Source organism: Pararge aegeria, chromosome 11 (assembly GCF_905163445.1).
Source record: "Pararge aegeria chromosome 11, ilParAegt1.1, whole genome shotgun sequence".
Taxonomy (NCBI): domain Eukaryota; kingdom Metazoa; phylum Arthropoda; class Insecta; order Lepidoptera; family Nymphalidae; genus Pararge; species Pararge aegeria.
The window spans coordinates 6,241,492-6,263,906 of record NC_053190.1 but is presented as its reverse complement, the minus strand read 5'-3'; the positions used below and the strand labels follow the sequence as shown (position 1 = coordinate 6,263,906).

Genomic DNA, 22,415 nt, shown 5'->3' with positions numbered 1-22,415 from the left:
TTTCAAAGTTCAAGCGGTACAAAATTATGTTAATACATATAGACGTGACGTCATAATTTTGAATGAGGCGTTTCAACCGGCGTGGAGGATAGCTAGACTTTGCGGTTCTATTCAATGAAAATAAATTAATCTCACTTCGAATATAAATAAGCAAAAATTATTGGACATATAATCTTAAGCATTTTTTTTTAAACAAAGAAAAGTTAGTTATGTAGCAAAACATTTCAAAATATCATGGTTGTAAAATGTAACAATCATGTTCATAAAATGAATGAAAATTCATTTTCTCAAACAGCTCCTGAGCTCGTTATCACTAAAGTTCATTTTTATTCATAAATGACAAATTTCTACAAAATATTCATAAAGAGATTTCCGTAATAGTGATTAATTTTTAGTTGGTGTATTGTCGAAAAGTCCATTTTTGATCAATTTATCAAAAACCGATGAGGATCTTTGGAAAACGACCTCGTTCTTTCCTGGTCTGGTACGACCTGTTATAAGAACTTACGATAAAATTGTCAACCTAAGTATAAAGCAAGACACTAACATAGCAAGTTAAGCTACTGCATCCCATTAAATGATTAACATTTCTCTAAATCGAGTAGTAGTCCCAGTACCCCTCTTCGAACTATATTATAAATAGTCTATATTGATCTTCATCGCATGCAGAATCAATTTAGAAATTATTTATTTATAATCAACTTCTAAAGTTGTATTTAACGTCTGCAGAAGCAAATCAACGATTACAAGTAAAAAGAAGGCAGTTTAAACAAAACTTAATATGTTTTTGGATGGGCCACCCACATAATGTTGGCACAAAAAATGTCACGTCAGCTCTATTGACTCGTAGCGCTTTACCTCGTCGAAACTATCCGCCTCGACATAATCTCATACTCATAGATATGACCCCATACCGCAAATGAGTTGAATGAATCCAATTCGTAAATATCTTTTATCCCCAGATTTAAAAAGTATGTTATAAAACGGTAATTGCCATTAACATGTCATAATAATCGGTAAAGCTAATACTAACCTGCATTAAAGAAGTCAGGTAGGTCTATTGTCTAAAAAACCCTCTGGGCAGGAGACAATTATCTCCCCGGGGAAAGGATAAAAATGTATCTTCTCCCACAGTTTTATGAACTCTCAGAGCACTGGCGCACTAAATAATATCCAAATATTATATATGTATGTATCTTAATACTTTTAGGACAAGCTACACTTACTTTTGGGTTAGATGGCGGTGTGTGTATTGTCGTAGTATATTTTATTTATTTATTTATAGCTACACTAAGTGCAAATTATTTGGCGATGGTCTGCGACGAAAACGATAAAACTATTAGGGAGATAGAGTTATAGAAATAACAACGAAGGAATCAAGGCATCGAAATTTAGATGTAAGGAAAATTGTATTTACACACAACTGATTGGTTGTGTTAACACAATTCGCACAATTTACGTCATAGAGGTTAGGAAGGTATCTATAACCACTACATATTTCAAGTGACCATTGTACGCGCTTAAAACGTAGGCTATTTATATTATGTGTATACATTACGTGCCTTCTTTAAAATTATTTTAAGTTTCTAGGTCAACAATACTAAAAATTTCGACCGCATCATCATCATCATCACATCAACTCGACCCAGCCATCAATTACCGGCCCACTACAGAGCACAGATCCTCTCCCACGATGAGAAGGGTTTAGGCCCTATTTATGGACTTCACACGCCTTTGAGAAAGTTATGGAAATCTCTCAGGCATGCAGGTTTCCTCATGATGTTTTCCTTCAACGATAAAGCAAGTGATATTTTAATTACTTAAAACGCACATAACTTAGTAAAGTTAGAGGAGAGTGCTGGGATTCGAACTCGGCCCCCCAAAAGTGAAGCCAAATTCTAAATCATTAAATCTGTAATTTTATAGAGACGACCAAACCCCGTGAGTTAAGTTACTTAAATAGGTACTCACAAATTAGCCCTTTTACTGTAACGATACTTGTAATCAAAAATCAAACTTATACTATGCCTATATACGATACTTTCATAGAACAGATCCTCTAAGAAATTGTAACGTCTAGCAGTTCTTCGTTACGACGTACGACGTACAACGTCTGATAAGTTGTACGCAATATACCCGGCGCGTCGCATCATCCATCCGAGCTATCTTTTGTTAGCCAGGCTCTTGGACAAGCAAATAGTTAAAAAATAGTTCTAAAAATTAGCGCGTCCAGCAAAAAAACTCTTCAGCTTCATTTATTATCAGTAGGTTTGTTTTGGCCGCATATAAGCGAAACGGGAGTCATTGTGGGTAAATTATTTTCGATGAATTAACTTATAACTTATAATCTAGTATTATTTTTACATTACCGCAAAATATATTTAAAGAAATTCAAAAACATACCTCTACACGCTCTTCTTTCAAGTCAACCCTCAAAGCCAGTTGCTCTCTAAGAACTACATCGGGGTAGTGGGTCTTGTCGAAGGTGCTCTCCAACTGCTCAAGCTGCTCCTCGGTGAAGATGGTCCGGTGGCGCCGCTTGCGCTTGGGTGGAGGGCCCGAGAGCCCCGCCAGCGCCGCCGCGGCGTACCCGCTGTACAACCCGGCGTACCCTCCGACAGACGTCACGCCACTGCCCACACCTACGAATGAAAATAAAAGTTAGAGTTTAATAATTATGGGGCTATAGTTGGCAGCCATTGTTACCCATTCTTGTAATCTCTAAACTAAATGGAGATTTTAAGTTTTATAATAGGTACCTAGTGCTAATATTTTCCATGAAGAATCAAATGGACAGTACTTCCTTTAGGCCTACTTCTATGATATGTGTCGATGTATGTGACAAAACAAGAATATATAATCCTTAGTACGGCTCAAATGCGAAAGTATGTGATTAAAATTTTGCATTGAGATTGCACCCTGAAGACGGACGGAATATTTTCCAATGAAGCATCAAATGGACAGTACTTCCTTTAAACCTACCTCCATTTTATGTGTCGTAACATCACATACTAATACAACTAATACAACATTGGGCATCTTTTAGGGTGGTGTACCGTGTAGACTAGAGGCGGTGAATAACATTCTAATCTCTTATACTACCTAGCAAGTTGGTCGTTTACCGAAGACGTATGGAGAACCAGGGTTCGAGATTGGTACTGAACAGGAATTCGGTTGACAAAGAAAATGAGACTTGGGAAAGTCACATTTTCTTTGTGCCTCGTCGAGCTAGTAAGCCGTGCGACCTGAATGATTATAAGAATAATCGCCTTACTCGTCAAACGGCCTCGTTGTTATACCTAGTCGTTTTCATGTTTGTCTACGGATCACAAGGTCCAGGGTCTTGGTTTTCTGTCTAGAAATTTCCATTATCTCAATAACTCCCGTGAGGTTAAGCTAAGATACGCACCAAGAGATAGTTATGCCTAAGATTTTCTCGCCCCATTTCTATAAGATAAATCGAGAATCGAGACATAATTTCCTCGCGATGTACTAGTATTAGCTACTAGGGAGTAAGGACATTGATAGTATCGAGCGTCGGATACCACTAACATGGTTATCGTTAAAGATCGCTAATTCCGAATGCAGTCACGGGTCTAATTTCTAAATCCCTCTCTCTTATGAAAGAGGAGACCTATCCCCGCATGGGAATTAATAGTCAAGGATTAATATGATAATGACACTCCAAATGACTAGAAATGAATAAGGATAATTATGAACAACTTACCCGACGTTATTTATTTAGTGGCTTTGAATATAGGTAGGTATAGGAGGAGGGTATAGGAACGGATATATGGGATTTTGGGTCGCCGGCTTACCTATTCGTTAATTTCCCAACGATACACAGCAGCCGGGGAAGCGGCGGCTTCTCAGTACGGAGTGTTTCAGATTTGTAATAATTCTAACGTGGCCCTATATTTACAAAGGCTCTGAAGTATGATCGCTATCTAACGAGTCTATAAGAAAGCTTAGAGTAAAATAGCTGACGGCAGGGAAGCTATCATCGGTTTTTTTCTGCATGATCAAATCGGATTCACCTATAACACTAAAAGATCCACTAACACTAATAGCGATAAACGAGCTATGAAGGTAAAGGGGTAAGGGGGTAGCTTGCAAAACTGGTGGACGCTTGGGTCCCAAGATACCGGTACGGCGTCCAGATAAACGGACAGCAAGCGAATTGCAGCGAAGAGTTCGACATAGGAGGCATAATACTATTATACAACAGTGAAAGTAATCATTCGATCAACTTATGGATAGTTGATGGATTGGTTACTTAAAACATTATAGCAAAAAAATAAGAAAGCTGAGTGTAACACAGTAAGTAGGTGTTATATGAAGGAATCAAAACCGTCAATCCAGCGAATCACAGCCTTTTAGGCGTTCACATATACCTACTTACAAATAAAATACTTCTCATAACGAGATATCAGCTTAGACGAAGCTCCGCTAGCTGATATCTCGTTATGAGAAGAAAAGAACATTTTTGATTAAGAACAGATTTAAAATATTATTCTAATATTGAACAGCGAAACATGTTTCACAAATCCGAACTCTACATCATTCGCGTGAGAGAAAATCAATAAGAATTGTACCCATCACCACCAAATAGACGATTCCATCACGTCATCGTCTATTAGAATTAGCCTAACATAAAAACTGCCGAACCGTGAATATCCGAGCTTAAGGCCGTATGAACGCTCCCCAGGCGCGGTCCAAACCGTCTGAACAATTCAAAATATACTAACGCTACGAAGAAAAATTGAATATTTTTGCATACTTCCGTTGCGGCAGGGTATTACACTGTATTATTTCCGATAGAAATATAAAAGCTTTTAAGGCCGCCAGCGTATTTTTAAGGCGCTATCGGTGGTTTTCTGCTCGCCGTCTTTACATTTACTTGAGCGCCCGCCCGCCTAAGCTGTATTGATTTAAAAATACCAGGTTACTTGTAATATGGAACGCAATATGTGCCCGACGAGTAACATAATATTATGCTCCTGCTTGTACTTTTACTGGTTTATACTATTTTGTATACCGATTTCTCCGAAGTTTCTTGGCCGAACTGGGTGACATTTATTACTTATTCGAATAAGTAAAGGTCCCATAAATAAGAAGCCATTTAATATAACTTCAATAGTTTAAATCATTGTGTCTTCTTCAAAATGTAATTCAAGCTAGCACAGAAGATAAAATTTAATTAATTAAATAAAAGATTCAAAAGCCAGTAGAAAATAAAAACATTGGCCAACCTATAAATAATTAGTTTGTAGAATAAAAATATTTAAATTACTCAACGGAAGGTACCGTTTTGATCTCAATAGGTAAAATCACTTTTTACTCTACTAAATATAAGCGTACATTAAATAAATATAAAATTAGAAAAATTACCTAATTGGTAATTTTACTAGCACGTGTGTCCGGAAAAGCGAAAAAAAATAATTTTACGTTTTGGTTAGTATAAAAAGTGGTACCTATACAACCTTTTTTAAAACCTTTATTTCAGCTTAGTTGATTTAAATATTTAAATTTTCCTAATAATAAAAATTATTTATACCCATTAATTATCATCATCATCAATTCATTACCGGCCCACTATAGCGCACGGGTTTCCTCTCAGAAATGTTTAAGGACCGTAGTCAACCAAGCTGGCCAAGTGCGAATCGGTAGACTTCACACGCCTTCGGCAACGTTATGGAAATCTCAGGCATGCAGGTTTCCTCACAATGTTTTCCTTCCCCGTTAAAGTAAGTGATATTTTTAGCTTTAAATCATAAACGCATATTTATTTATAACTCGGAATAGTTACGTACGGCATCAAACTCAGCCCTCCGAAAGGGAGGCCGAAGCCCTAACCACTATGCAGGTTAGTAAAATATAGTTAAAATGTTTGTTGATGGGTGCATCAGAATCTACGCTAGTGCATTAGGAAAATTCCTGTAATACTAGTCGTTAAATAAATAAATAAAATTTCAAATTAAAATTCATTGAAAAATAAATAAATAGAGTATAACCGCTTCAATTTCCTACCCAATAACCTTATGGTTACTCAATACATGCACATATGTAACTAGTTTTTATAGTTCTACTAAATTGCTTTCATCTACACAGAGATTGGAGTAAATATCAAAAGTTATACGTTACTAGGTACGGATCTACCTAACCCTACAATAATATTACCCATCCAAAAGATTAATTAAATCATATCAGAGTTATTTTTGTTTTAGCAAGCAAGCCTATAAAGCCCTCAAGATATTTTTAAAATTTAAAAAACTTTCACAGAGGAAAAAAGAGTATAATTGTGATAAATCCTGTCTTCACCCTCGGTCCCTGCGCGAGGGATCGCCCGAGGCCTGTGGCCCGCCGCTACTGCTATTTAAAAGTTTTTTTTATTAAACTACAACTTAGCCCTTTAGTGCAATCTCACCTGATGTTAAGTTACGAAGCAGTTTAAGATGGTAACGGGCTAACCTGATTTACAATACGCTATATCGCTTGACGATGGCCACTTTCGGTAAATTCTATGTCAGAAGGGTGGTAACTAGCCACGGGCTATGAGCTTCCCACCAAATAGACAACAGATAAAAATTATAAATTCCCAAATGGCCCCTGCCAGAGATCCCACCCGAGAACTCCCACTTGTAAGATCACTGTCTGCGCTAGGGAGGCAAACTTGCGCTAGGCTACAATTTTACCAGATTGTAAATGATGATGCAGCCAAGGTGTATCAAGTTTGCCTAGAAGATGCCTACTCACTCTTGACTTAAATACACTCCAGGAAACAAAGGTTCGTTAATAAAAAAAAATGGATGTATGATCCATTTTCGATACCATCATGGATGGATGATGGTATCGAAAATGGACGCCAGGATGACATTCGAAATTCGAACCTCAACCCATCCAATATACGCGGAGGTAAAGTTTTCTTCTAAATTACTGATCTCAGTAGAAACCTTTACCTTCGCGTGTTGGAGGAAAGTAAAGCATAAAGCTATACGTTGGCTATGATGTCCTGAAAAACCTGAGTAAGTAAACTGAGCGGAATTGCAGAGCGTTAGCTAGGCCTGCCAACCCTTTCATATGACAGAGGATGCCTCTTTCATATAAAAAAGTATGCCAACAGTATAACATGATTACAGCCAAATAGGGACACCACAATATTTGGTAAAGAATATTTTGAAAGAATATTGCTGTTTTTAGATGTTCATAATAAATAATGTAGGGCCATATTTTAGTTCTGTTATTTTTAATAAGTCAACTTCACAAATTTCATTGTTTAAGATTTTTTATTCTGGAAATTCGGTTATTGTAAAAGTAAGCTTAAAAAGAAATAAACACCTACATATTTTTTAATATGTAAATGACGCCCCTTCATATCTTCTGACCTAGTATTCAAATTTAATTTAGAGTAGGTACCTACTGTTAAAATTAATTTGACCTCATATTTAGGACCTATTCCAAGGAATTTCTTACCGAAGAAAACAATAGGTCAAGAAACGGCGATGAAAACGGTGTACTTACATACATTAAAAAAACCAGCCAAGTGCGAGTCAGGCTCGCGTACAAAGTGTTCCGTACCTTGAAAGGAAACGCATAATTATTTAATTGGTTAAATTAATCCACACCTCAAAATTAGGAAATACATTATAACCCCCAGCGTTATTAAGATTGCTTTTAAACCTCTTTCATCTCTGATTGTTAAATCAAATTGAGAGAAATGGTTATTTTTTACATTAAGGCTACATAATCATACTACATACTCTTTTCAGGCACATAAACACCCTTACTTAAAGGAAAAAGAAAGAAAAATAAAAAAACACAAAGATAATCAGCAGCCATAATCAAAACCTTGGGATGCACTTATGTGGCCTACACATTATTTTATAATATTCAGTATCGCTCTTGTATTTATTATAGTAAGTACTCCATTATCTAGGTTAAGTCGAGCGTTATGATAAATTATGTTAAAAAATTCATACAATGTTAATACTGGTAATAAATCAACACGGGTATTGATAATTTCAACATTATCAATTTCTGGACATTTATCATTATCTGTGCCGTTATATGTAGTCCTATCTACATATAACGTGCTTTTCACGGTTTTTCTCACCGGGTATAAAATGGTTAGTTAACGAGAACACACTGTAACAAGGATGCACATTTTAATTGACTTTAAAAAGAAATATCGACTTTTGAAGTCAAAACCCAACTTCTATTACAACTATTTCAAATAATTTAATTTAAATTTTACTATGGAATTAGAGTTGATAGAGGTCTTTGTTAATATTGCATGCATTATACTTTACCTACCCCTAAAATATTTAGAACTTAGTTCTCAATAGAAATAAATCTTAATAATCCAGAAAAAAACTTTACGTGAGAATAAGTGATTATTAAAAGTTGTCTTTGAGGCGGTTGAATAATTTTCCCAAATAAATAATTAAGTAGGTAGGTATATGAATATTGTGCGAGCCGGAGTCGCACTTGGCCGGTTATTTTGTCATAGATCATAAACCAAGGACCAAGAACTAGAGGATCTAGAGACATTTGTAGATGTCTAGTTCTGGGTCAATTTGTATGTTTTTTTTTAATTCAAATTACTTGAGCCTTGTCAATGGGGTGGCAGATAAACTCGGGAGATCTTCCAGCAATTTTTTTTTTTTAAAAGAATAGAAAATAATTCCTATGGGTGCCTCCTGTAAATTCGTTGTCGGAATACGATGCCTTCGGAGTTCATACATGCATTGTTGTTTATGGGGTTAAATTGGAGACTACTTAGTCTCTACATGACAGTAGAGTTGAATCATGTGCTGTGCGGCTTTACCGTGTGTGGAGACTTCACTGGCAAAGACATTGAGGTGCTTTAACTAGGTGTGTATTGTTTTAGATGGTCCTTCTTGTGAGGAAGTTTAGATGGAAAAGATTATTTTTTATAGTTTACGTTAATTATATCTAAGTATTCTTATGCAAAGTTGTGAGCAAATATCATTTTGAAATATTCTACATAGTATAAAACTAAGAGAACTCAATAGGAATAGGTAAATAGCGTTATTCTGTATAATTCAAATTTCATATATTCATATTAACTATAATTGTTCTTTATAGTATATCATGGAAAGATGCTTTACAGGAAGCCATACATGATAAAACAACGGAAAAAATAAATCGCTCGACCGCGTATTTTTTTTTTTAATTGTGTTACGTAAAGTTACCTGTAAATATAGTTTATTAACAAATTCCATAATTAAAGACAGTAACTTCACCCGCTAGTTTATTTATATAAGTGGGATTAGATATTTTATGTACCGATAGGTGCCTAATAACATCCGATCCATGACAACAATCAATCCTAATGCAAGCCAACCCGTAGGGCCGTAGTCATGGCTCTAAGAGCTATGGGATCCCCAGCTGGGGATAATAGGTTGATAATAAGTAATCGAACACGATAACTCTTTGATATAATTTGGCACACGTGTTTTTTTATTCCACTACAAGTCAGTCCTTGAATGCAATTTCAAATTGCTGGGAAGTGAAGATGCAGTCAAAAATAATTCCATGATCCATAGCAGGTGGACACGTTAATTATATCCACTGTCAGAGGATATAATTGGGGGATATATCTTGTTGCACAATAGCCCCATAGAGGTCGTAAAAATGTTGTTTGTGTATGATGAATAGCTATTGAAGCGTGTAGCGACATACCGAACAGGTCGTGCGCTCTGTGGAACGGCGTGTGCGCCAGCTGGTGCAGCTGCAGCGGCGGCAGCGGCGGCGGCGGGCGCGGGGCCAGGATGCTGTCGATGGTGAAAAGCGGCGGCGGCGGGCGGTCGGCCAGCGAGCCGCCCGCGCCTCCCAACAGCAGCGCCGTACTCAGCAGCGCGGGCGCGTCGCGCGCCCAGCCGCCCGCGCCGCCCATGTCGCTCGAGCCTTCCGCCACGCTGCCTCACCCACCGCAAACCCACCGCGTCGACTGCACTATACACCCTGCACTCATCGTACTTCCCCAACTCTTCTTCTGACCATTCTGAATCACTGGCACACTAATTCTGTCACTAGTCTCTAATTCTCTATACGATAGAAATGAAGCCGGCCGCTTGTTAGTGAAATGTATAATGTAATAGGATAATGAGATGGACGCGTGATGCGATTGCGAGCAAATCGTTTTAGTGAGATGTCGCGGCGTGACTCGAGCAGCGCGGCTCGGGGAGCGAGTGGGGCCGGGTGGCAGCGGGCGTGCGCGGCGCCGCGCCGGGGCGTGCCGGAGCCCCGCCCCTCGCGGAGCTTAATGGATGTGACAATACGACGCTCCCTAAAGCTCACTAATAATAGTAATCTTTATCCCTTCCTTTGATTTATCTATACAACCTTCCTTATGTTTAGGTGTTTAGATACAGTGTTAGGTAGGTAAGTCCCCACGGTTTCATTATTGCACCACCTACCTATTTGAAATTAAAGCTAATGAATAAATTCATCACTAATTTATTATTATTTTGACAACCTCCCTGGCGGTGTCGTGAGCGCCATGGTCTCTTATGAGTGGGGGGTCCGGGGTTCGATCTCCGGCAAGATAATTTCGGAAGTTATAATTTCTGTATCTATCTTTTATTTCATATTCTTTATTATTTCTGAATTTGTGTACAAATACAAGTAGGTACATGATTATAATATATATATTATTTATATATATATATATATATATATATATTGCAGTAAGTACAGCTTTTTCCATAGTATTCTCTTCACCTATTATAGCACCTAGGTGCATATATAATATTATATTATTAGGTATATATATACAGAATATTATGATATTATAAAAGAATATACGACTCCTAACCTACATAAATCGAGCGATAGCAAATTGGAGCTGTGGTCGTTGATCAATCTTTCCTACTATAACATAATCAAAACATTGATTAAATTTGCATTTTATACAAATAAGACGATCGACGGAGATTCTTTATCGATTTATGTTAAACCCATCGTTGATCCATGTTTGGTCGACGGTTTATCGAGCCGTTTCTCTTCACCCAATGCCATCGATCGACGATATATCAATTGGTATGGTAGCACCCTCGCAGTACAGCTTAGTGACGATTGTAAGAGACGCGAGGATTAAATCTTATCTAACAACGAACAAATTGAGCGTCGGCTTATACCTACCTATTTTGCTCAGCGTTACGCCCGCGGCGTTCACGGAGTGTTCGCCTTTTTGCAGCTTACAACACAATATCTAATTCAGATGTAAGTAGGTATGCCGTGCTTACACACAAAAACACATGTCCTTTTTGGCGGCGACAAAAAATGTGTTCTTTAATTGCTGCGGCTTACGAAATAAAAAATGGATCAAGTGAAAATACCACCCATTCTGTCTCCATTGCAAAGTTTGAACAAACAGGGTCAAAAGATTTACTGTTTGGCTGTCAGCGCATTCATAATTTAGATTTGCTGTTTTAGGTAATTGAAACAGATAGATATCCATTTTCATAAAAGGTAATTGCTCAGCTCAGCTCATATTTTTCTAGCCAGCCCTAATAGCACTTAGTAGTTCTTATGAAATTCAGAAATTTAAAACATACAAATTTTCATCCCAACGGGGATGTAACTTGGGACTTCCCACTTATGAGCCCACAGCACTCACTCCCTCGAGAGGGAGGTCGTCAAAATACTCATTTGTGATACCAAGAATTTATGTTTTCCCGCCCATATAAAATAATTTCTTCACTGGGACAAAATCTGGGAAAATTCTGTCGTCACAAATCTCAACTAAACTAAACTATAAATTGACAAGTCTGAAAGTAAGTACCTATTAGGTACTTTTATAATCCTTCTTCTGAAATTAATAAATTTTCGGGGTTTGTGATAAGGCGGATAAATCATCATCTTCTTCTTCTTCTTCTTCTTCTTCTTCTTGTCCTGCCTACGCTTCTTCCATCCAATTCTATTATATTTATTATCCTTTTCATTATGATTTAATGTAACAAGAAGACGTGAAAGGTTTTGATTTCAGTATCGTAACCATCTTTATCAATCAGATTAAGAAGGATTTAGGTTCTAGTCCACTAGGTATTTTTTGCCATTTTTAATGCAACCTATAAGTCGTGAAGGAATCATAAATTAAATTTTATATTCTTATTAATGTTCTTTTACCTACACTTGGAGGAAATATCTGTATAAAATAGGTAGTAGATACATAAATCATTTAAAACAACCAAAATACTCAGTAATATCGTGTATTTTCGATTTTATTTCAAAATATTAATTAATAACTAAGAAAAGCGTACCTAAGTACTTAATCTACGAGTACCTAATTTAGTTTTACTTAGGTAAAGTTGACATTTTTTTCAATCGGAAAATTTTTACTGATATTTGTAAAGCGCACAACCATTTAGTCAGAATAAAATATATATAAAAGAATCAAATTTAATATTATTTCACGGTGAACAAACACATGGAGTAGGTACCTACCTATATAAGTTTAATTTCTTTTAACCACATTTACCAACACCATAGTAATAATGGTTTGTTGGCCGATTGGCGCAGTGGGTAGTGACCCTGCTGTCGGAGTCCCTGTCCAAGGCTGTGTGTTTGATTCCGACAACTGGAAAATGTTTGTGGGATGAACATGAATGTTTTTTAGTGTCTCGGTAGTTTATCTGTATATTATAAGTTAGTAATTAAGTAGGTACTTGTATTGTTCATAAAAATATTCAACAGTCATCTTAGTTCACACAACGCAAGCTACGCTTACTTTTGGGCTGGATGGCGAAGTGAGTATTGCCGTAGTATATTTATTTATTTTAATTTATGTAATAGTGCCATTACTTTTACACCTGTCAATTTCGTTTAGATTTTTGTACAACATAATTAGCACCACTGTCTGACTGAGATCTAACACGAGAGGAGTTGAGACAGCAACGGGTAGCGGGCTACGGGCCGCGGGGGTAACTCTTCGCAAATATTTACAAAGGTGGGAGCCACGAAACCCGAGCGCGCTTCTGTTTGCCTGTAATTGATGTAATTAGTCGTGTCGACCAGCTGCCCAAGATAAAACCTCGCTACCAATGTTTGAACAGTTAATACGATACTTTCACGGGCCGGAAACATCTTTACGGTGTCCTGTTCTGGCAAATATTGGTCACACTCGACGATGCGTGACAGCAATATATAGGCCGCACAGACATGGCCCGCAAGTGCCTTTATGACTTACCTAAAATAATCTTCTACCTGCAATGAATCAACTTATATTAATTCTGCATACCTTACCTCGTTTATCTCTTAAAAACTCGGAAGTTGATAAATAAACTTGATAGGACTCATGTGTCGAGAAAATAACTTGCTTTATACAATTAAAAAAATAAACGTCTTTAACCACAATTCAGTTTTCGGGAGAAGGGAAGGTCGAATAATTTTTTTTTATTTTTTTTTAAGGTAGTTGGTCTAACTCGCACTTGGACGATTTAGTACTATTTTTATAAGTGTTTGCCTTATTTGAAATTATGTACACAATACGTTACAAAATTAACTACACAACAGTTAATGTCCACTGTAAAAATTAAATAATTAATGAAAAATAATTTCTTTTTTAACCTGACCTAACTGTATAAGATTTTTTCCATATACAATAATTAGGTCCGAGCTCACGACCAAATTAAAAAGTCGGTACTTAGAGAACCTACTTTATAAAGTTAAGGAAATTAAAAAGTTCCTTCCGAGAGCGAGATTCCCTACCAATTAGGTAATTTAAGTACTAAAAATTACGCAATTCTAGAAAATGATGATGATCAAGTAAAGCCTTGTTGGAAGTCGGTTAAAAAGTTACATGATATAATAACGAATGCAAAAACGGGTAGGTAGGTATACGTAGGTACATGTACCGTAGATGAATAAATACATGTCACATATTTGTGTCGCTAAACAGGCAGCTGCCAATCCCTTGGTACAAGCAATGGAAAATTAACTGCGTATAATGCGGCGATTATCCGCGTATGACTTAATTCGGCCGGTCACATAAAGCATAAGCATTAAATAGCCAACAATGGGCGGGATTATCCCGGCTAACCCCGGCCCCAGCAGACGTACAATGTGCCAAACCACGGCCGTTCAGCAAGCAGTGTGTTACAGCTTTATTTTACACTGCTGAAATCGATATTTTACCGTCCTTACTAATTTTAAAACCTGAGTCTGCCCGCGCGAAGTTACTGTATATCTGTTTTCCCACTTATGTTATATAATATAATAAATGCGTGAGTTACTTATGCCCGTTTTCACTAAACCTAGTCATCACCTTAATCGGAACTCTAGTGTTTTAGGTGATTCCTAGTGACAAAAAACCGACGTTAGGTGCCGTGAAAAATTATGACAGCCTTTCGGCTGCTCGTAAAGTTTAGGGGACTCGTAAACTGACACTTCACATTATAACAAAAATATAAATTCGGTTGTTGTAATAATCTTAAAAATATGAAAATACAAACCCAAAATACCACATCTTCTAGCAAGAACCATAAACAAGTTAGGTTATATGAGTTGCTTAGTGAAAATTGGTTGGTATAAGATTTGTTTATTTATTTTTCAACTTACGACTAGTATTACAGGTCTTTTCCTAATGCACTAGCGTAGATTCTAATCCACCTATCAACATACATTATAAACTATATTTTACTAACCTACATACTAAACATTACCAATGTATCAGTCAGAGTACAAGATAAATGTATGCGTAGGAATCTTCTTTGATTAGACATTACTAGGTATTTACTTAGGCGTTGCCTGAAAAAGGGGATAAGTGAAATAAGAATAAACGCACACTCTCTTTCGAAATTATAGGCGACTGGTAGAATTGCTCCGGCTTCGTCCGCTATTGTTTCGGATGTTTGGAAATCCCGTTGGAGTCGTTAGTTTTTTCTGGTTATTATTAGTGCTTCTCCGGGATGCCAGCTATCTCTGTGCCGATCGGTACAGCAGTTGAGCATATATTATGTACTACATGTATGTTCAAAAATACCATTAAAATTAATTTAAGTTATTTTTAAAACCGTAAAAAACCTTCAGATCCACCAGGTTGTGCTGGACATTTATGTGTATTAAGTACCGAACTTTCTTTTCTGTACAATTTCACCTAGGCAAGTTTACTTACCTATCTATTAAACTGTTTCCCAGACGGGCCTGACGACGAGCCTATATCTGAAAATCAGCTTTGCAAGTACTCGTATCATGCTGAGGTATCAGCCTTTTCGCATGAAGCCCCCTTGAACAAATTGATTTAGTTTGCATTATAGTACTTAATTAAAGTATTATGAGTTATATGTTGGGTATAGTTTAGGCTTCAGTTTTAGTAAATAATTTGTGGAAGTTGTATAGGAAAAAAAAATGTGTGCGTGTACTAGTGTACACACGTAAAAAGTGAAACTACTTTATGACCTTATTTTTCGAAAAATATTCAACTAGGTATATGAAACTTTGCAGAAATTGGTTAAATAAAGTCAAATTAGATAAAGTTTCATAGACATTAATACAAAAAATAAAAACCATAATCACACGTGTTTGTATAAATGTGACGCGTAACCGAAAAAATGTGACGGTAATTTTTTTCCAACTTCAATAATTATGTACTTATCTATTATAACATATGTATTTTTGCATCAACCAGCAAACGATTTTTCTTTCACTACTGAACCGTCCATTCATTCCCGGGGATTGTAACAGAATACATCAATAAGAAGCGGTGATAGGTATGTAGGAGCTCGATACTTCACTTTCGGAGGGTCTACATAATGTTCTCAATCTCAAAGGTGTGTGAAGTCCACCAATTCGCACTGGGTCAGTGTGGTGGATTACGGCCTTAACCCCTTCTCATTGTGGGAGGAGGCCTGTGCCCTGTAGTGGGCTGGTAATGGGTTTTATGATAACAACAAAAAGTAGATAAAGTATTTGTTTTATTTCTTGTCTTAAGTAAATAGTCACAACAAACAGGCTGTCTTAACCTTTCAAAAGTGCTTATAAACTAGGTCTAAATGAAATAATGGAATTTTGAATATTTTCACTTCTTTTTTTTTTTTAAAGCATAGTTTACATAAAACGTTAATGAAAAATGTAGTTTACATAAAAGACATGCAAAAAAAAAATAGAGAATTTATCCCTAAGTTACACATTATACTTAGAGATAGTTCACAGCAATATAACAGCAGTAATAACATTATGGGATGTGGGACTTCTAACAGGATTGTGCGATGTAGTGGGCTAGGCGGCTAGGCGGCTAGGCTTCTTAGTGAATAAGTAATACATAAATACGATGCTTTCTATGCGGTAAGAGCATTAGGGTCGGCTTATATTAAAACTGGGTCTTGTTTAATTTGATTGTACGACGTTGACGCTAGCGGGGGTTAACAAAGGGTATTTTTTTATTCCACTTAAAGCTAGCCCTTGACTATAATCTCATCTAGTGCTAAGGCAAGATGGTAGTAGACCCGATTAAGTGTAAAGCAGATATATTAAACCTATATTCAGTGGCCTCCATACAGATATTCATCAAGCAGGCAGATTAAATAAAGTGAAAAGAAATCTCCAGTACGAGTTATAAAAAACTTAAGGATAGGCATTTTTTTAAATAAAAATATTAATTAAGTATACTCATAATAATATACGTACCATATGAGATTTTTCTTGCGAAAGTACCGATATGATAGGAGATATATTTTATATCGAAAACATTCGTTTGGTATGCAGTACCTATATGATATACGCGTATATGTTCATCTATAACATCAAATTCCTACGCACCTAGCAAGGTTTATTGCTTCCGAGAATTTCAATCTAATAAATAATAACTCACTCTGTATTCCACTGGTCTCCTAGATACAAGCCCATAAAATGCTAATTTACACCTATTTATAGATATATTATAAAAGTAAGAATATTGATAAATTTTTTTTATTAAAAATTACACATCATGAAAATCTTTTTTTTTCATTTTTCTTTCTGACTGCCACAAGGTGTACAGAATGCTGGCAACTTTACCCCTTTCTATGACCAAGAAAACTGCCTTCTTGACAACTGTTGACGTAATGAGAAGCAATTATATAATCAACCTTTATATAACCTTATATATATATAACCTTTTGCTTATAAACAAGATAAATTAATCTTTTTTAAGTAGTATATATGTAACAAATAATATGACATTAGTGTGTCACGTACCTACATCACTGTCCTGTATTATAATTGCTGTTTTATAAATATACCAACAGCCTTTCCTTAATAAATTTGATCCAAGCTACAAGTGTACCAAATTTCATCCAAATGGGTTCAACAGTTGAGCCAAACATAGGTGACAAACAAACGAACGAACCTTCTTCTTTGAACCCATAAATATTATATGGTAATTTTATCAATTTATCTCAATAAATAAATAAGTACCTACCTATGAGTAGGCGGACTCATTTCTAAACTATACAGTTTCGAAGTAACTTTTTTTGTATGCCATAATCCTCCCTAGATAGCATTAAGTACCTATCTCTCTCCACAGCACTCTTAATTTTTCGTAAATATTATTTATTTAGTCTATTATTTATTTATTTTTTCTTGAAAAGCTTATACCTTCTTAAGGAAATCTAAAAAAACGCTGCTTTTACGATGTTCAGACTTCAGAGGCAGATATAAAAAAATATTATATTATGTTTGTAAACATCTGTATATAACGTGAAAAAATTGGGACGTTATAAGCTAAGCATCCGTTAGCATCACATAACCTTGAAAACCGTGCGTCTCTTGAAAGCGGACCTTTAGAAAAGCGTCCAGTAGACCGTGTCGATCGTGAACTTATTCGGTTGCGTAACCTAACCTATATTACCTATCTGCTGAATGGTTAAATTTTATTACGACGTAATACGCCTGAGTTCGATTCCCACCGTGTCATTAGAAAGAACAAAAATTAATTACATAAATCCATAAATATACAGAATACACACAACGCCATCTAGCACTAAAGTAAGATAGCTTGTGTTATGGATAATAAGATAACTGATGAATATTTTTTTTATGAATAATATGCATAAACACTTATAATATAAAGATAAACACACAGACTCTGAAAACACATAACACAAACATTTGCCAGATTTGGGAATCGAACCCACAGCCTTTGACTGATGAGCAGAATCGCTGCCCATTGCGCCAATAGGCCATCATTTGTATCCTCTGTATGTGTAGATAGATACTCATTTACATTTTAAAAATTGTGTTGTGGTTTATCATTTTCTACTACGAATAACGAGATTTTGAAATTGGAATTACTTTTCTTGAGAGCCTCTAGTACAATAAATTTAGCATTTCATTTAACTTGTAGGTAATTTATTGAGCAACTGAGGGTTATTGCCAACTAAAAAAAATTTCGTATATGATATATCCTATTTGAACGTTTCCTAAACGTGTCTGCAAACTACGGGTCCTGGAATGGGTACTTTCGTTTCCAATTCGTAATCACGTACGATTTTTCTAGTACAACTGATATCTATCTTTATGGAACTATAATCTACAGACCTTAAAATTATAGATATAGGTATATTATGTACCTAACAGTCATACAAGTTGGTAAACGCCGCTGGGATATAATAAGTGTAGAGAATAAAAATTTACCGTATCCTTAATTTCATTTTATTTTACACTGCATATATAATATTATAGACACGGGGTCACGGATTAATAAGGCAGAAGAAAAAAGTTTATGGTCCTAGGTCAAATAAAAAAAAAACACAATCCAGATGATACGCACGCAAATACACGTGTTAATGCGATTTCTAGTAATACCAATTAGTTAATATAGTGTTGTTATTTTTCTTTAACATTGTTTAACTTTTTTGTCATTTAAACTTATAATTTTCTCTCAATCAAGTATTAGTGATAGCTACCTACTTACCTATATATCACAACAATACAACAATACAACTAACCTTGTATACCTTTTAATTATTTAGTTTAAACCACGCAATCGTCTGTCAATAGAACCTAGGTTTGCTAAAATTGTAATGGATACAATTAAGTTTTACAAATCAAGTGTGAATTATAATATCAATGCTATCTTATAAAAAATGCTAGCAGCTATGAATAGTGTTGAAATTAGTGAACAACTAGTGAAGTAGCTATAATGTACAACCAAACAAGAACATTCCTCTGACACGGATTCTAATCAAATGATTCTATTATCTCATAAAATTAGATATTTAGTAACTGTGATTGGTATTGTCTGACTACAATTCCCGATTCAGCTGCCAAATGTTTCAAAATATTGCTGCCTCTACATTTGTAAGAATACTTTCTTTTTCCTTTTTGGAGTAAATAGGAGCACCAATGGACGCTGGGGTCGCAAGGAGCTTGGATGGCGACCCCGCGCCGGTAAACGCAGCGTTGGACAAACAAGGTGGCCTGACACGACCTATGTCCAGCAGTTGACGTCAATCGGTGGAAGGGGTGAAGCACCTGAACTTAATAGCAACCCGCAAACCTGCATGAAAGCAGCATATGATTGAGTCAAAGATCTGAATCCCCTCTCCTATAGGTAAGATAGGTGGCCTGTTATTTCAAATATAGCCGTCAGAGTTAATTGTAACACAAAAATGTTGACGACCTTCCTGGCGCAGCAGTGAACGATGTCGTTTTAATTCTGAGATCACGGGTTCGATTCCCGACAGGGGTACTTTGGGAATTTATAATTTCTGAATTGTTTCTGGTCCTGTGGGAGCCTGGGTATCTTTATAAAAAGAGTGAATAGGCATCTTTTAGGCAAGAGCGTCCCCTCTTAGGCCACACCTGCACTTTCCATCAGGTAAGATTGTGGTCAAGCGCTAGTCTATTACCAATAAAAAAATAAGAAAGGCTTCGCTCGTGGCTATAGTTACCTCCCTACCGACAAAGACGTTAGCGATTTAACGTTCCGGTTCGATGTCGCGTAGAAACCAATTAGGGATATAACTGCCATACTCCCAAGCGGTTTAGCCAGCTAACATCTTCCACTGAATCATGGCTTACCACCAATTGAGATTACAGTCAAGGGCTAACTTGTAGTGGAATAAAAAATTGTAGGTACGATAGGGATAGATCAATCTGAAACTATGAACGTTGGTACAGAGCCACGGCGAGCGACCGTCCTTTCCGGTCTGGACAAGGCCAGACTGGTCCCTAAGGTTTTCGAAAAACCCCTCCCAAAACAGCTCAACGCGCAAAACATATACTTAGTTATTTTATATGCGCCGCTTATGATTAGGTTTTTGACTCTTATGATGTCAGTCTTAATACATAATCAGTCCACCAATCCAGCACTTTAGGTATTAATTTGTTATTTGCTCACGTACCTATACTAAATGAATGAATGATCACTTTTATTGTACAATATGTACGCCTCATAAAAATATTGTTTAAGTGCAAATACAACCGATCGATTAAGGTAGAAGATACAATTTAGCGGCCTTATCTTTAAATATTTAGGCAACCAATGTCTTCTAGGCAACCAAGTTGTAAAAGACAATGCTTTAGAATTTTTTCAAACCGGGACACCGCCTTCTGTCTCACTGAGGATCACTGAAGTTTTACTTATTTTCTGTGTACCTACACACCTACGCAACTTTTTGATTGGGTCTGAAAAGTTGCGTAAGTGTTCGCAGAAGCCTCGTGCTTTTACTTAACCGTATACATGACATATAACTTGTTATTTTCTGTAAGCTTAAAGCCGTGATAGCCTAGTGGGTAAGGCTTCGGCTTTCGTGGAGATCGAGCGGCACGCACCTCTGACATTTCGGAGTTATGTGCGATTTAATTAAAGCAATTTCAATGTCACCTGATTTAAAGGGTGAAGGAAAACATCTTGTGGAAACCTGCATGCATGAGAGTTCACCATCATGTTCTCAACAGCGTGTGAAGTCTAACAATCCTTGGCCAGTGTGATAGACTACGGCCTAAACCTCACTCTGAGAGGAGATTCGTGCCCCGTAGTGGGCCGGTTGATGATGATTTTCTAATATGTTTAATTGCTAATTCAGTAGTGCTACATAATCGTTAATTATTTCCAAATTTTTGCAAAAGAGATATTAGTTATATAGTTATGTTTTTAATGGGTATTTTATTAATTTAGACGAATATTCTGGAAGTATAACTTTGTGAATTGATTTAACAGCGTCTTAAGAGGCTAGCGGTTATTGTGAGAAATCCTTATTGCTTGACGTACGCCAACTATAGCGTCTGTCCTTACCTGAGATACTTGCTGAGGTACGTGCTCTACACTGTCTTTAAAAAACGTTGATACGTAATACCATCTACTTCGATCACCAACCCTTTGCCCAGTATGGGGAGGCCTTTAGTCCAACCGTGGACTGTTATAGGCTATCGATGAGAAACGTAGCCGTACGTACATACAAGTGCTTCGTGATAGCTTCGCGACACTTTTGTATAGTGTGATGTAGGTACTAGTGTAACGTTAAAAGTTTGCACAGTCAATGGATACCGAATCTTTCTTAACAATTCTTTATTATCAACCAATTGTTATGGAGCATATAGATAGAGAGATAGTTAGAGATAGAGAGATACAATAGGTATTAGCTACGAAGCAATGAAGTCTAGTTGTAAGAGCTCCGCTTTCGGGGTGACCGAGATCGATCTACGGCACTTACCTGTAACTGTTCCGAGTTTTGAACGTTAACGTTACGTTTTTAATTAATGGAATTTAAAATATCACTTGCTTTATAGGTGAAAGAAAACATTGTGAGGTAACATGAATGCCAGAGATTTCTCTATAATGTTCTCAAAGACGTGTGAAGTGTACCGATCCGCACTTGTGTAGCGTGGTGGACAACAGCCTAACCTCTTTAAATTCTGTTTTTACTTTAGGGAATTTAAAATATTAACTTTCTTTAACGGTGAAAGAATCGTGAGGAAACCTACATTCCCGAGATTTCCCATAACGCAAAGGTTAGTGGAGTCTACCAATATGCACTCGGCCAGCGTTGTGGACTACGGTCTAAACCCACCACGGAAACCCGTGTCCTGTAGTAGGTTCTTACTGGGTTGATAACGATGATATACGAACAACATAATAACACTCGAACTTGCAATTTTTTCAAACAATAGAAACGTTTCTATCATGTGAGAAGATTCCTACTCGTAGACACCCACCTGGCGTACCTACCTGCCTTGTTGTAATCTCCTCTAAGCTATATATCAAAAAATCGCAGATAAACTCTAAAGCGTGTATAATCGAGCTGAATATGCAAACAGAGACTTATTGTAATTGAAGATACCGGACGTATGGAGCAAGGGCGTGCATTAAACAAGTTTAGTCGTTCGGAAGAATTGTTTAACGCTATCCAAACAGCGGTGTCCCTAACGCGAATGGATCCACTAAGCAGATAATTTCCGAATGGTTCGAG

At 36.6% G+C, this 22,415-nt stretch overlaps 1 protein-coding gene across 1 annotated transcript; it reads right to left on the bottom strand.

Moving 5' to 3' along the window:
• Positions 1-825: 825 nt before the first annotated feature.
• LOC120627596 (visual system homeobox 1-like) lies at positions 826-9,919 on the bottom strand. Its single transcript, XM_039895608.1, has 3 exons — positions 9,706-9,919; positions 2,404-2,642; positions 826-876 (listed from the first exon to the last, which is right to left on the bottom strand). The coding sequence occupies exons 1-3, from the start codon at positions 9,917-9,919 to the stop codon at positions 826-828; spliced, it is 504 nt and encodes a 167-aa protein (XP_039751542.1).
• Positions 9,920-22,415: the final 12,496 nt, after the last annotated feature.